Below are 12,607 nucleotides of genomic sequence, written 5' to 3'. Positions count from 1 at the left end.
AAAAAAAAAAAAAAAAAAATCAGTTTGCCAAGTCCATTAAGTATCTTTTTGGAATTTTCATGTTGATTGCATTGAATTTAGAGATTATCTGAGGGACATTGGCCACTGGAAGTAAAGACAATAGTGAGAGCCTCTTGTATGAGGCTTTTACGGGAGGACACTAACATGCCCCCTTGGCTCTGACATCGCCTTTGGTTTCTGGCAGACATTCAGTGATGCCAACATTTCCTCCACTGCCTCATTTGCCAGGGTTTGTTTGTTCATTTAACCAGAAAAGTCTTGTTTATTATTAAATATTTAGGAGCATCTTTCAAGATCAACTTATCCTTTTTTCCCTTTTAATCCGTTCGTCTGTTTGTTTGAATCATAAATAGGTTTCTTGAGGGTTCTCCTACAATGTATGGAGTACCTGCTACTTGGCCATGATGTCTTCTTCTTTTAAAAATCTTTGTCAGGTTGAGCTATGAAATTGTTTGTTTCTGTAGTGAATTTGTATTTTGCTTTCTTCCGCCTAGTTTTTATTCCTACCATTCAATTTCTTCATAAGCTTGGGAATGTTTTATGTGTGTGTTTATTTTAAGTAAGAAGGTGTTTGGTTTTTCTCTTCTCTTTTCTCTCTCTTCCTTTCTCTATCTCTCCTACCCCTTCTCTGTCATCCTCCTGTCCCCATGCTTACTCTGCATTCGTAGTGATTTTTAATCTTTACATTTTTAAGGATTTAAAATGTATTGAACTTATATTTTCTGGTTTGGGCACAGTGGTTCACGCCTGTAATCCCAGCACTTTGGGAGGCCAAGGTGGGCAGATCACTTGAGGCCAAGAGTTTGAGAACAGCCTGGCCAACATGGTGAAAACCGGTCTCTACTAAAGATACAAAAACTAGCCAGGCGTGGTGGTGCACGCCTGTAGTCCCAGCTACTCAGGAGGCTAAGTCACAAGAATCGCTTGAACCCAGGAGGCAGAGATTGCAGTGAGCCGAGATTATGCCATTGCACTCCAGCCTGGGTGATGGAGTGAGATTCTGTCTCAAAAAATATATACATATTTTTTTTTAAAGAAACCGTATTTGCTACTAGCATTTGGGTTTATTTAGCACATATATGCTCTTCCAGAACAAGAGGAGATCTTTAGCAAGTTTTCAGTTCTCCTCCACTCTCCACCCCAGCCTCACAGCCAACTCCCATGTTAAAATCATCTGAGTTTTGGTTCAATATTCTTCTTTACTTATCTATAAGTGTGACTGGTTTCTTTGCCTCAGTATTTCAGCCTTTCTTGGATTTTTTTTCCTGAAATATAACCTAGAGTAATTTTTTTCAGAAAAGATTTGAAAAACTTTCTTTGTCCTTACATATCCAACATTTTTTTGTGTCCTTTAAATGTCAAAGAAAACTTGGCATTTTGTGATTCTAGGTTTAAGCATAATTTTCCCTTGGAATTTTCAAGACACCTATTTAAAGTTCAGAGTCTCTCATGTGAAATGTCTAGCCCATCTGACCCTTGTCGCATTCAAAGTATCCTATTTGTTTTCTTCTGGAAGCATTTCTAGGATTATCCTTATATTCTTGCAAGATGTAAAGTTTACCAGTGAGAACTGGGTTTGATTCTATTAAAAGGAATCTTGGGAGTTAACTCTGATCTCTGCCCCCTACTATAAAACCCCATTGTAGTAGCCCCCGCCCCTTGAATACAGATTCCTTACTGTCTTTAAAAAATATTTTACAAAGGAATCTTGTTCTTTATTGAGTGGCCTGTTGTCTCCTTGAAAGCCCTGGGAAGCTTTCCGCATTTGCTGTTGTATCTGTTTGGTTGCACATGGAAAATCCCTAAGCAACAGTGGCTTGACAACGTAGAAGTTTCTTTTTCCCAGCATATAAAAGAGGCCCAGGGGTAGCAGTTTCAGGTTAGTATGGTTGCTCCAGAGTGAGACTGGGAATCCAACTTCCTCTCTTTCTGCTGCATCATCTTCACATATGACTTCCATCCTCAAGGTAACCTCATGGTCCAAAATAGCTGCTGAAGCTTCATCTATCACCTCCAAGTTGCAGGTTGAAAGAAGGAAGAAAGACAGAGGGACAAAAATGAACCTCTCCCACCTGAGTCAACTGCCATCGAGCAGCCTTTTTTGGAAGACATACACAATGTTTCTACTCTCACCTCCTTGGATCACATTTAGTCACTTGACGGCACCTAGCAGCAAGGGAGTAGAGGAAATAAAAACTTTTATTCTGTGTAGCAATCAACTCAGCTGAAACCTTGGCTTCTGCTGCCAGGAGGAAAGGGTCACGGTCTTCCACTGTCTTTCAGACTAGGTGGCTGACACTGTCTGCCATACCTGCTCTTAATTCTCTCCACCCCCTGCTTCTGGATGCTGGAATTTTTGAATTTCTTTCCCAGGTCTAAACTTTTCTCTAAGACTTTTCATCTCCTTGACCATTTGCTCTATTTTATATATCTATCTTTTTCATTTGTGGTACCCCTTCTGTGGTCTGGCCTGTTATTGATAGTTTGCTGGGGTTTTTTTGTTTGTTTTTTTGAGACAGAGTCTCAGGCTGGAGTCCCATGGCAGCTGTCTTAGCTCACTGCAACCTCCGCCTCCCAGCTTCAAGCAATTCTCCTGCCTCAGTCTCCAGAATAGTTGGGATTACAGGCGTGTGCCACCATGGCCAGCTATATATATATATTTTTTTTTTAGTAGAGATGGGGTTTCACCATGTTGGCCAGGCTGGTCTCAAACTCCTGACCTCAAGTGATCTGCCCACCTCGGCCTCCCAAAGTGCTGGGATTACAGGAATGAGCCACCACGCCCAGCCTTTGACGGATTTTTTTTTTTTTAATTATGGATCTCACATCTTCAAATTCCAGGAACTCTGTTATTTGCATAGAAGTGCCTTCTTTTAAATGCCTATGATTTCGCAAATCTCCCCGAGAATGCTGATTTAGATGTCTTAATGTACTCTTTTATTTTTGCTGTATCTGTGCCTGTCTGTAGAAGCGTCTGCTGGGTTAGTGTATGTCAGAATAGATGTGCGCTGTTTTGACATTCGGGAAATGGAATCACTATTGGCATAGAGGTCAGGGACAGAGTCTAGAGGTAACTCACCGTGGGCTTGAATCCCAACCTGTTCCTTACCAACCGTGTGACTGTCGACCAATTACATAACATCCCACCCGTTTTCTCATCTACAAAGTGGAGATTCTAGCGGTAACCTATATATGGACGTATTCATATCCGTGAAGACTTTTGAATAATGCCTGGTTCAAGGAAAACACTGCAATATTGTCAGCCACTATCATGAATTCTCTCTGTATAGGTGAATGTTGTTTGTACTCTTTAATGATATTGATTTGTTTTAACCTTTTACACTAACCTGTGCTCCCTAATTCTAGTTGCTATGGTCTATGTGTTTAAGTGCTCCCAACTTTATGTTGCAACCTAATCCCCAATGTGAGAACATCTGGTGGTAGTGCCTGTGGCGCCCTATAGAATACCCCAGCAGGTACCCTTGCTCCTTCCGCCACGTGAGATTACAGGGAGAAGACTGTGAGGAACAGGCCCTCACCAGATATTGAATCTTGAACTTCCCAGCCTCCAGAACTATGAGAAATAAACTTTGTTACTTGTAAGCCACTCCATCTATGGTTGTTGTTAGAGTAGCCCTAAGGGATGAGTGCGTGGGTGCAAAGATTTTCTGTTTGCACTCTGTCCTTTGCTTTTATGGTTCAGTCAGCTTGATAAATTACAGTAGATTTCACTTCTATGTACTTCTGCCAGCCTTTGTCTCTGTGATGTCGCCTATGCTTTTAAGCTTAAAGAGTTCAAAGGCATTCACTCCTCTGGTTTGCAGATTTCATAGGATGTAACATTTTACATTGAAATTTGTAATTAACTTGTTATTTGGGGAATGGTGTGAAATGGGGTTTTAGACAGGCATTTTTATGTTGTTATTCAATGATGTTAGCATTTTTTAACATTGAATATTTCATCACTTCACATTGATTCCTGATTCCTCCTTCATCATGTATTAGTACATTCTGGGGTCAAATAGAGTTTGTTTCCAGCTAGCATGTCCATTGATAGATTCTGTGTGTGTGTATGTGCGTCTGTGCATGTATCTGTATGTATGTGTGTATGTCTGTGTGTAGATGGTATATGTGAGTGTGTATATGTGTATGTGTGTGTGTTGTGCATGTGTATGTGTGTGCCTGTGTGTGAATTTGTGTGTATATGTGTAAATGTGTGTGCATGTTTGTGTGCATATGTGTGTATATGTGTGTATACATGTATGTATTTGTGTTGTTCGTGTGTGTGTATGTCTGTGTCTCTCTGTGTGTTTGTGTGTATGTGTGTGTGCACATGTGTATATGCATGTATATTGTATGTATCTGTGTGTGTCTGCGTATGTGTGTGTGTCTGTGTCTGCGTTTGTGTGTATATGTGTGGGTATGTGTGTGCACGTTTTGTGTGTACGTGTATATATGTATGTATCTGTATGTATCTGTGTGTGTGTTGTGCATGTGTGTGCCTGTGTGTGCGTGTGTTTGTGTGTGTGTGTTTGTGTGTGTGTGTGTTTGCGTAGGCATGTTGAGTGAAGCTTCCAGCAATCTTCCAGAAGAAAAGGAGCCACGGTTGTCTGTTCTGCTCTCTTGGGTACTTCCCAGACCAGTGAAATGAAAGGGAGGAAACCCCCGGCCTCCGAGGAGAAAAGGGAACTGGCAAGCAGAGGGTGGGGGGATGACGGTAAATGGAGCAGGGGTGGGGAGAGCACAGGCCCTGTGGAAGCGAGGACATGTGTGTGTACGTGTGTTCATGTCCAGGGGATGACACTGTGGGATCCAACAGCCGTGGAGCCGCAGCCCACGGGGAGCTTAGTAGGAGTCAAGTCCCAGGCCTCCCTCTCAGCTGCTCTGCTGTCTAGCGCATTGTGCAGTGGTAGTGTCAGTGACTCAAGTGGGGGCCCAGTGCCTCAGGCCACGCAGCGCATGTCCATTGCCTTCACGTTGCGGGACACTGAGGGGTCATGCATGAGGGCCACTTCTCTGGGTTGTCCCCACAACATGGGTGGTGTCCCTGGGACACGTGGAAGGGGAGGGGCAGCTCACTGCTGACATCTCCTTCTGCAGGCCTGGAGGAGGCAGAGGCCAGGAGGGAGAGGTCCCAAGAACCTGTGAAATGGATCTGGCCTGGCTCCCAGCTGGGCAGGAACACAGGACTTCAGGACACTGAGGACCCTGCCACGCCCATGGCCAGCACCCACCAGTGCTGGCACCTGCCTGTCCAGAGCTGACCAGGGAGATGGCACTGGCCCACAGGCTGCTCTCCATGGCCCTGCTGGCCCTGTGCTGGGGGCGCAGCCTAGCAGGGGCAGAAGGTGAGTCCCGTGGCTCCCACCCCCTTCCCTGTCCCCCTCCTCACTGCTGCATCCTGGGGAAGGGCCGCAGCGTACCCCCAGGACCCTGCCCACCAGCCCTCCTCCTGCTCCTCTCCCTCCGTCTCTCCCCCTGGCCTTCCCTGGGCCTCCCTCGCTTCCCTCCTCCTGCACATTCCTGCTCATCCTGTCCTGGAAAGTCCAGCTGAGCGTGTCTGGCTTCCTGACCCACATTTCTCAGCACGGCACTCCTGGCCCCCAGCCTCCAGGATGGCTGCTCTGGCCGTTTCCCTGTCCCTCCTTCCCCAGCAGACACTCTCTGCGCCTCAGTGGTTCCCACCTCCGGGGCTTTGCTCCTGCAGGTCCTCGGCCGGGGTTCTCTCCCTGCTTCAGCCACTAGCACCCTCCTTGTGCCTGAAGGCCATGCTGGGATGCTCCTGGGTTCTTGAAGTGAAATGGCCCCTCCCAAGGGCTCCCAGACTCCCAAGGGCTTCTGTGACAATGCTGAGACCACAGTCCCCTTAACAAATACCAGGCTCCCGAGGCTGGGGACTAGAGAGCAGGGGGGAGGGCGCAGGTAGGACTCTGCCACACTGCATCCCAGGGCTGAGTTTGTGCCCCCTCCCAGGCTGCACAATGGGTTCAGGGGCCAGGCCTGTGCTTGATGCATGTCCCTGTCCTGAAGGTGGGGGAGGGGACCGTGCCCAGGAACAGCACACAGCAGAGGCCCAGAAAGTGTGCTGAGAACCAACAGAATATCGCGCTTCTGTCGGGAGAGGAGGGTCTGCAACCAGGAGCCCCCCATTGGGCAGACCGCCTTCCCAACTCAGGGCACCTCTGCCTGGCCACCTGGTGCCTCTGCAGGGACCTGGGAGACCCCTCTCCAGAGCTGGGCATCCCAGAGCAGCTGAGGGTGATGGTGACAAGGGTCCCCACAGGAAAGAGAGGTGACCCCTGCCTACCCCTCCTGTCAGAAACCGTCCCGCTGCGGACCCTGCGCTGCTACAACGACTACACCAGCCACATCACCTGCAGGTGGGCGGACACCCAGGATGCCCAGCGGCTTGTCAACGTGACCCTCATTCGCCGGGTGAATGAGTGAGTGACGCTGGGTGCAGGGTCCATGGGCAGGGGCTATGGTGTCCCCTGTGCCTGGCGTGGGATGGTGGTGTAGAGAGGGACCTGTCAGGTCAGCCTCGGGGTGGAAGTGGACAGAGGACAGAGGAGAAGGGAGGCCCTCCTGGGAGCTCCTGCCCTGCCAGGCACCTGCCAGGCCAGGCACTGCCGTCTGACCTGGGGTTTCTGTGGAGTGCCTTCTACACACACTCACGTTGTTGATGATGGTGGTGGTGACAATAGTGACAATCTTCTCTTATTTCGTCACAATTTAACACAATTGCCCCACATGTCCTGTCTTAGTTCCTCCTCACTGTGAGGTGGGCAGGGCCAGGCCACGATGCCCCAACTGTGCCACCGCCTGCCTGTCCAGAGCAGAGCAGGGCAATGATGCTGGCCTGGGAGCTGGCCTGGGAGTTCACAGATGGGGAAACTGAGGCCCTGGAGGTGATGTGCCAGCCCTGGCCACAAGGTAGGGAGTGGTAGAACAGGCTGTGTGAACGTGTCTGGGGAGGCTCCGCGCTCTCCCAGGGTCCCTCTCTGCATATGGGCTGCGACCTCTCTCACCCGAGCTCTCCTGGGCATGCGCCACATGGGAAGGGGACCAGCATCGCTCTGGGGTGTTGGCCAGGGTCTAAATCAGCCTTAAATGAAATAATTAAACAGCTGGAACCAGAGAGGCAGGTGACAACCCATTGGAGGTCACGCCAGCATTGGGGGGTGGGACCGGCTTTGCCACCCCCCACCCCTCCACCGCCTTCAGTTCTTCTGGGCATCTCTGTCAGACCTTCTCCATTCTCCCCAAAGACCATCCTGCCCCTCCCCATGACCTGCTTCCTGCTGCTCTGACACAACAGGGGACCAGGGAAAAGCTCCCTCCCCACTCCACACTCACATTCCCCACTGCCCACCACTGAGGCGTGGGCCTGGACCAGGGCACCTATCTAAGGCCTAAGACCTGATGCTGTCTGGTCCTGTTACTCAGGAACATCACGGCCCCCAAGTCCCTACTCTGCCCTGTGCCACCCACTGTACCCTCTCCCAGGATCTTTCCCAGTCGCCTTGCAAACCTCAGATGCCCATAGGAGTGCAGCGCCTGGGCATCTCCTGACCTGGCAACCCTGTGGCCCCTCTTTCTCTGTTTCCTTTGACAGCAGCATTCCCTACAGAGTTGTCCACACTCACCACGTTCAGTGTCTTTCCAGCCATTTCCTCCTGGGCCCACTCCCCTAGGATGCTGCCCCCACCAGGCCACCCAAACTGCTCTGGTCCAAGTCAGCAGTGCCCCGGGGAGCAGGATCTCATGGTTGGGCCTCCGCCTTCTTCCTACTTGACCAGGGGCAGCCCCTGACAAGGAGGACCACCGCGGCCTCCCTGCAGTTCTTCCTGCACCTGGCTCTGCCCACAGCTCACCCAGCGCCCCCGGGGCCCTGCCCACCCTCCTCTTTCTCCTTGTCTGCTGCCTCTTGGTTCTCTCGGCTGCCAAGGGTGAGATGCCCAGGCCTAGTCCATGGACCTACTCTCTGCTGTATCCACTCTGCAGAGACCCCCTCAGGCCCTGGGGGCATCTCCCAAAGGTGACCTCAGGCCCACACTTCCCCTAAGCTCCAGGCCTCCAGGCTCACTGGCCTCTCCACCTGTCACTTAAACAACAGGCGTCTCCGACTCCAAATGTCCTCAGCCAAAGTCCCGCTCTCACCTGAGCTGCGTTGCTGCCTCCATCTTCCCCATTTCCCTTTCTAAATGGGAGCTCCTGGTGGCTCAAGCTAAACAATAGGGAGGATTTTGTTTTAAGTCTCTTTTGCCACCATTCCTTCCTGACTGCTGCATCCCTCCACCAGCAAATGCTGCCAACCTTATCTCAAGCAGAACGTGAATCTCACCCACACCAGCCTGACCAGCCTGGTGCACGCCACTTCCTGTCACCTGGATATTCCAGAAGCCTCCTAACTGGGCCCCCTGCTTCCAACGTTGCCACATTCCCACCTCAGTCTATTCACAACTGAGGACCCTCAGGAATCCTTTCAAAGCATTCATCAAAATCTACAACACCTTTGCTCAGAACTGTTTCCCACTCACTCGCAGTGAGATCCAATCCCGTCGCATTGACGGATGGGTCTCCTAGACCTCCCTGTCACATGCTCTACTCCCCGCGCACTGGTTTTAGGCCAAACCACGCAACACACCAAACTCTGCCTGCCCCAGGGTCTTTGCACATGCTGTTCCCGTTTCCTGAAATCCTCACAATTTGCACAGTCCCTCCCTCAATGCCTTTAACATTCTGCCCCCCAGGTCACCTCCTTAGAGAGGCCTGCTTGTCCCATATTTCAAATCGCCTCCCCAGCCCTGCCCTTACTCCCTCCTCACTTGCTTCTTGCTTTATTTATCCACATGAAGTTCTCTCCACTGCTCACGCTACGCGCTTTGTTCCATGCGGGTCCGCTTCTCTCAGGATGGCAGCTCTGGGGGCAGGATTTGTGTGTGTTTTGTCACTGCCTGGCCCCTGATTCTGGACAGAGCCAGGCACGTGGTGAGCACTCAGTGAACCTTTGATGAGTGAGTGATCCCCATACACCCCGGGCTAAGCCATATCCTCTCCCAGCAGGGACCTTCCAGAGCCAGTGTCCTGTGACCTCAGTGAAGACATGCCCTGGTCAGCCTGCCCCTATCCCCGCTGCGTGCCCAGGAGATGTGTCATTCCTTACCAGAGTTTTGTCGTCACGGACGTTGACTACTACTCATTCCAACCAGACAGGCCTCTGGGCACCCAGCTCACCGTCACTCTGACCCAGCATGGTGAGGGGCTGGGGACCCCGCCTGGGGCTTGGTTTCCTGTGTGGACAGGGGGGCACCAGGGGTGGCCCAGGGAGTCTTCATGGCAGGAGACCGTGGCTTGGGGTTGGGTGAGGGTTTCTTGAGGGATGAGGGTGTGGTCTGGTTATGTGGAGGCTTCAGAGCAGGGACTGTATGAGGGGCCCCTGACAAAGGCTTCTCCTATGCCCCTGGCTGCTACCACCTCCCACTAAGCCATGCGCTTCCAGCACTGCAGGCTTCCCTTGAAGAACACCGTTCTCACCACTCACTTAGAAACCTACCCAGTTAGAAAACTCTGTCCGCTTAGTTGTTTCATCTCATCTCTGAAGCAACCTGTTTCCTGGATGTGGCCCTTGAGGCCCCAGGAGGTCAGATGCCTCCTCTGAAGTCCCCCCACTGAGCAGTAATGACAGAGATGGGTCAGCCTTCCCAGGGGCTTCCCGCACGGTAGACAGGGAGCTTCTCCCCTCCCTGCCCTGGAGGAGGGACCCCGTGTGGGCTGCAATCCCACAGTGGTCCATGAAGCCATCTGTGGTCTAGGGTGGGGTAGACGATCATTTTATATAGTTAGGTTTTATTTGCCTCTATAGTAGAAAGAAATATAACCCGCAGTTCGAAGTCCTGGATTCAAGGAAATGGTTGCTTAGAGTGAAGCTAAACCTAAAAAGGGACATGTTTTATGAAAGTTTTCGTTGATGTCGCAAAAACCCACGCCAGTGGCAGGCTGGTAGGAGGAACTGCAGGCTGTCATTGGAGTCTTAGAACCACGGCAGGCTTGGTGCTGTTACTGGTGCCTTTGGCTGCTGCTGAAACGGAGACAGAGGGAGGTGACTAGTCCAGGGCCTCTCTGCTGCTGCTGGCAGAGCTCAGATCCAGCACAGGATGGTCTGGGTCCTTGGTCCTAACCAGCAGCCCACCTGGTGCTCTTTGCAAGGGTCACACGGAAGGGGCTCTGACCATGGCTTCCTGCCCCTTTTTGTCACAGCATCATCAAGCCACTGCCAGAGGAGGGGATGGGTTAGGCCACCAGGAATCCATCAGAAGCAATGTTTCCACACATGGGTTTGATGGACACGAGAGTCCCTTCCTTCCCAAGAGCAGCTCAGGGTGCCCAGGCTGGAGGGAGGAGAAATACTATATGTCGACCACCGTGAGAACTTACTGACAGCAGCGGGTGGGTGCCTCATGCAGGGGATAAAGGGCAGGGTCCCTGGGAGATCAGCACAGGCTTCCCAGAAGGAAGAGCTTTGCAACTCAGATCTGGACAGGAGAGGAGGGCAGGAGGAGCCTCTCTGGCAGGGTAATAGCTGTGCAGAGGCTGGGGGATTGGAAGGGCACGGGTGGCTGGGGAACCTGCTCTCCATTGTGCCCAGGAAGCATCAACTTCAAAGGCTGGGCGGTGGTGGGAAGAAGCAGGAGACACAGGCAGGGACCTGACCCTGGGGAGGCTTCTGTCTCCTGCAGTCTCAGGGCAGAGGGGACCCTCTAGGCACGGAGAGCACTAAGAGGAAATGCCATGATCAGATGTGGATGTGAGAATGCTGGGGACAGGGGACTTACAGGGTAGATTGGAGGAGCAGGAGTTGGGAAAGAAGTTGAAGCTCAGGATGTGACCTCAAGCAGTCATTCCTAGAAATGACGAGGACACAGCTGGCTAGGAGATGGGGACACAAGGGCAGGCAAATCAGAGTTTGGATATACACACAATTCATTCGTTCAACCCTCTTTCCTTGAGCACCTACATATACCAACAAAGCCGTCAACAAACCAGCCAGCAACCCTGCCCTTGGAGCTTACAGCCTGGAAACCAGGAAGGTTTCTAGGGCGATGGAGACAACTCAGATATAGGGAGAGAAGGGTGGCCCTTGGCCTCCTGGAGCCTGTGTTGAGCGGTGAGGTAGGGTCCAGCCTAATGCAGAGTAGCAATGAATCAAGGAAGCTGGGGGGTACTGGGCAGGTGACAGGCCTGCCTCTGATCTGCTCTGAGGCTCCATATCTGGAGACCTTGGACATTTCACTTCCTCTATGAGTTTCTCCATCTGTGAAATGAGCTGGTGGACTAAACCTCTTGAGATGGTTGAGCAGGTTTCTGATGGGGCTGCCAGTCTGTGTAGCTTGTGGCAGCTTCCAAGAGGGCTCTGCCGGGAAGGACTCCCCCTCCATGGCAGCCTCGGGGGTTGGGAGTGCAATGACCCATGAGGGACGCTGGTCCTGGCTGTGGGTGGGGAGGGGCGGCTCCCCTGCTGTGTGTCTGCCGTTCTGGGTTGATGATTCCTGACATGCTCTAACACACCATAGCCCATGTCCAGCAGAGAGCACTTACCTCCTATGTGTGAGGGTATTTTTGTTTGAAAGTCATTCCTCCGCAAGCACACACAGAAATGCCACAAAACAGGTGCCATGTCTTCATTCTGCATTTTCTTGAACAACCCAGAGTTCCCAGGAGATGGGTGCTTGCCTTGTGGCTGCAAGGATTTCATGAGAAGCCCCAAGGTTGCCTACGAATATCCGTTCATTCATTCACTCATTCACCTTGCCTTGTAATTCACTAAACAGCCGCATCTCAGCCTGGAGATAGGGAAGGGGATCAGGACCAACCCCACCCACCCCCATCTCCTCACCCCTCAGGGCAGGCAGACACAGAAACACAGGAATCCCTGGGCTGTGGTAAGACCCTGGTGGAGGGAATTCCACTGAGCTATGGTGGCAAAGAGAGAAAGAATGAGGGATTCTGCCTGGAGATGCGGATCCGAGGACGTTCCTAGAGCCAGAGGCATTTGCCCCGGGCATTGACAGCAGGAGGGACCCTGGGCAGGAGGAAGGGAGCTTGGACAGCAGGAGGGGGAGGCCTCTGGACCGCAGGCCCCTCTGCTGGCAGGAGCCACCCAGGCCGCAGCATGGGCAGTGGGGAGCCTCAGGACAGAGGAGGCTCCATTGAGAGTTTCCTCGCCAGCGCCTTTTAGGGAGCTCGGGTCACATGGGCGTTGCAATCGGCACGGCTTTCCATTGCTTTCATGTTGAAACGCTACAGTTTTGCAGATGAAGCCTGAGGCCCACAGAGGAAATGGATCTTGCTCAAGGTCCCTCAGCTGCTGGGGGCAGGGGTGGCCTGGAACCCCGTGTCCACACAAAAGACCACGCAGGCCCTGACTGCCCCCCAGCGGTCCAGCCCTTAGGTGCCCTTCACTTCCCCCCTCCAGTCCAGCCTCCTGCACCCAAGGACCTGCGGATCAGCACCGACCAGGACCACTTCCTGCTGACCTGGAGTGTGGCCCCTGGGAGGCCCCAGAGCCACTGGTTGTCCCTGGGGG

General features: G+C 52.0%; 1 protein-coding gene across 1 annotated transcript in view; it reads left to right on the top strand.

The window, feature by feature from the left end:
* CSF2RB (colony stimulating factor 2 receptor, beta, low-affinity (granulocyte-macrophage)) overlaps positions 1-12,607 on the top strand; it is a 27,295-nt gene that overhangs the window by 3,577 nt on the left and 11,111 nt on the right. Inside the window, exons 2-4 of the mRNA XM_011964301.1 lie at positions 5,122-5,369; positions 6,341-6,464; positions 9,088-9,278. Of these exons, the coding sequence (XP_011819691.1) occupies positions 5,294-5,369; positions 6,341-6,464; positions 9,088-9,278 (391 nt within the window). The 5' untranslated portion in view covers positions 5,122-5,293. The remainder of the gene's footprint in view (positions 1-5,121; positions 5,370-6,340; positions 6,465-9,087; positions 9,279-12,607) is intronic.

The sequence above is a fragment of the Colobus angolensis genome, unplaced genomic scaffold (genome assembly GCF_000951035.1).
Source record: "Colobus angolensis palliatus isolate OR3802 unplaced genomic scaffold, Cang.pa_1.0 Scaffold65, whole genome shotgun sequence".
Classification (NCBI taxonomy): domain Eukaryota; kingdom Metazoa; phylum Chordata; class Mammalia; order Primates; family Cercopithecidae; genus Colobus; species Colobus angolensis.
This window is presented reverse-complemented; position numbering and strand designations above follow the sequence as displayed.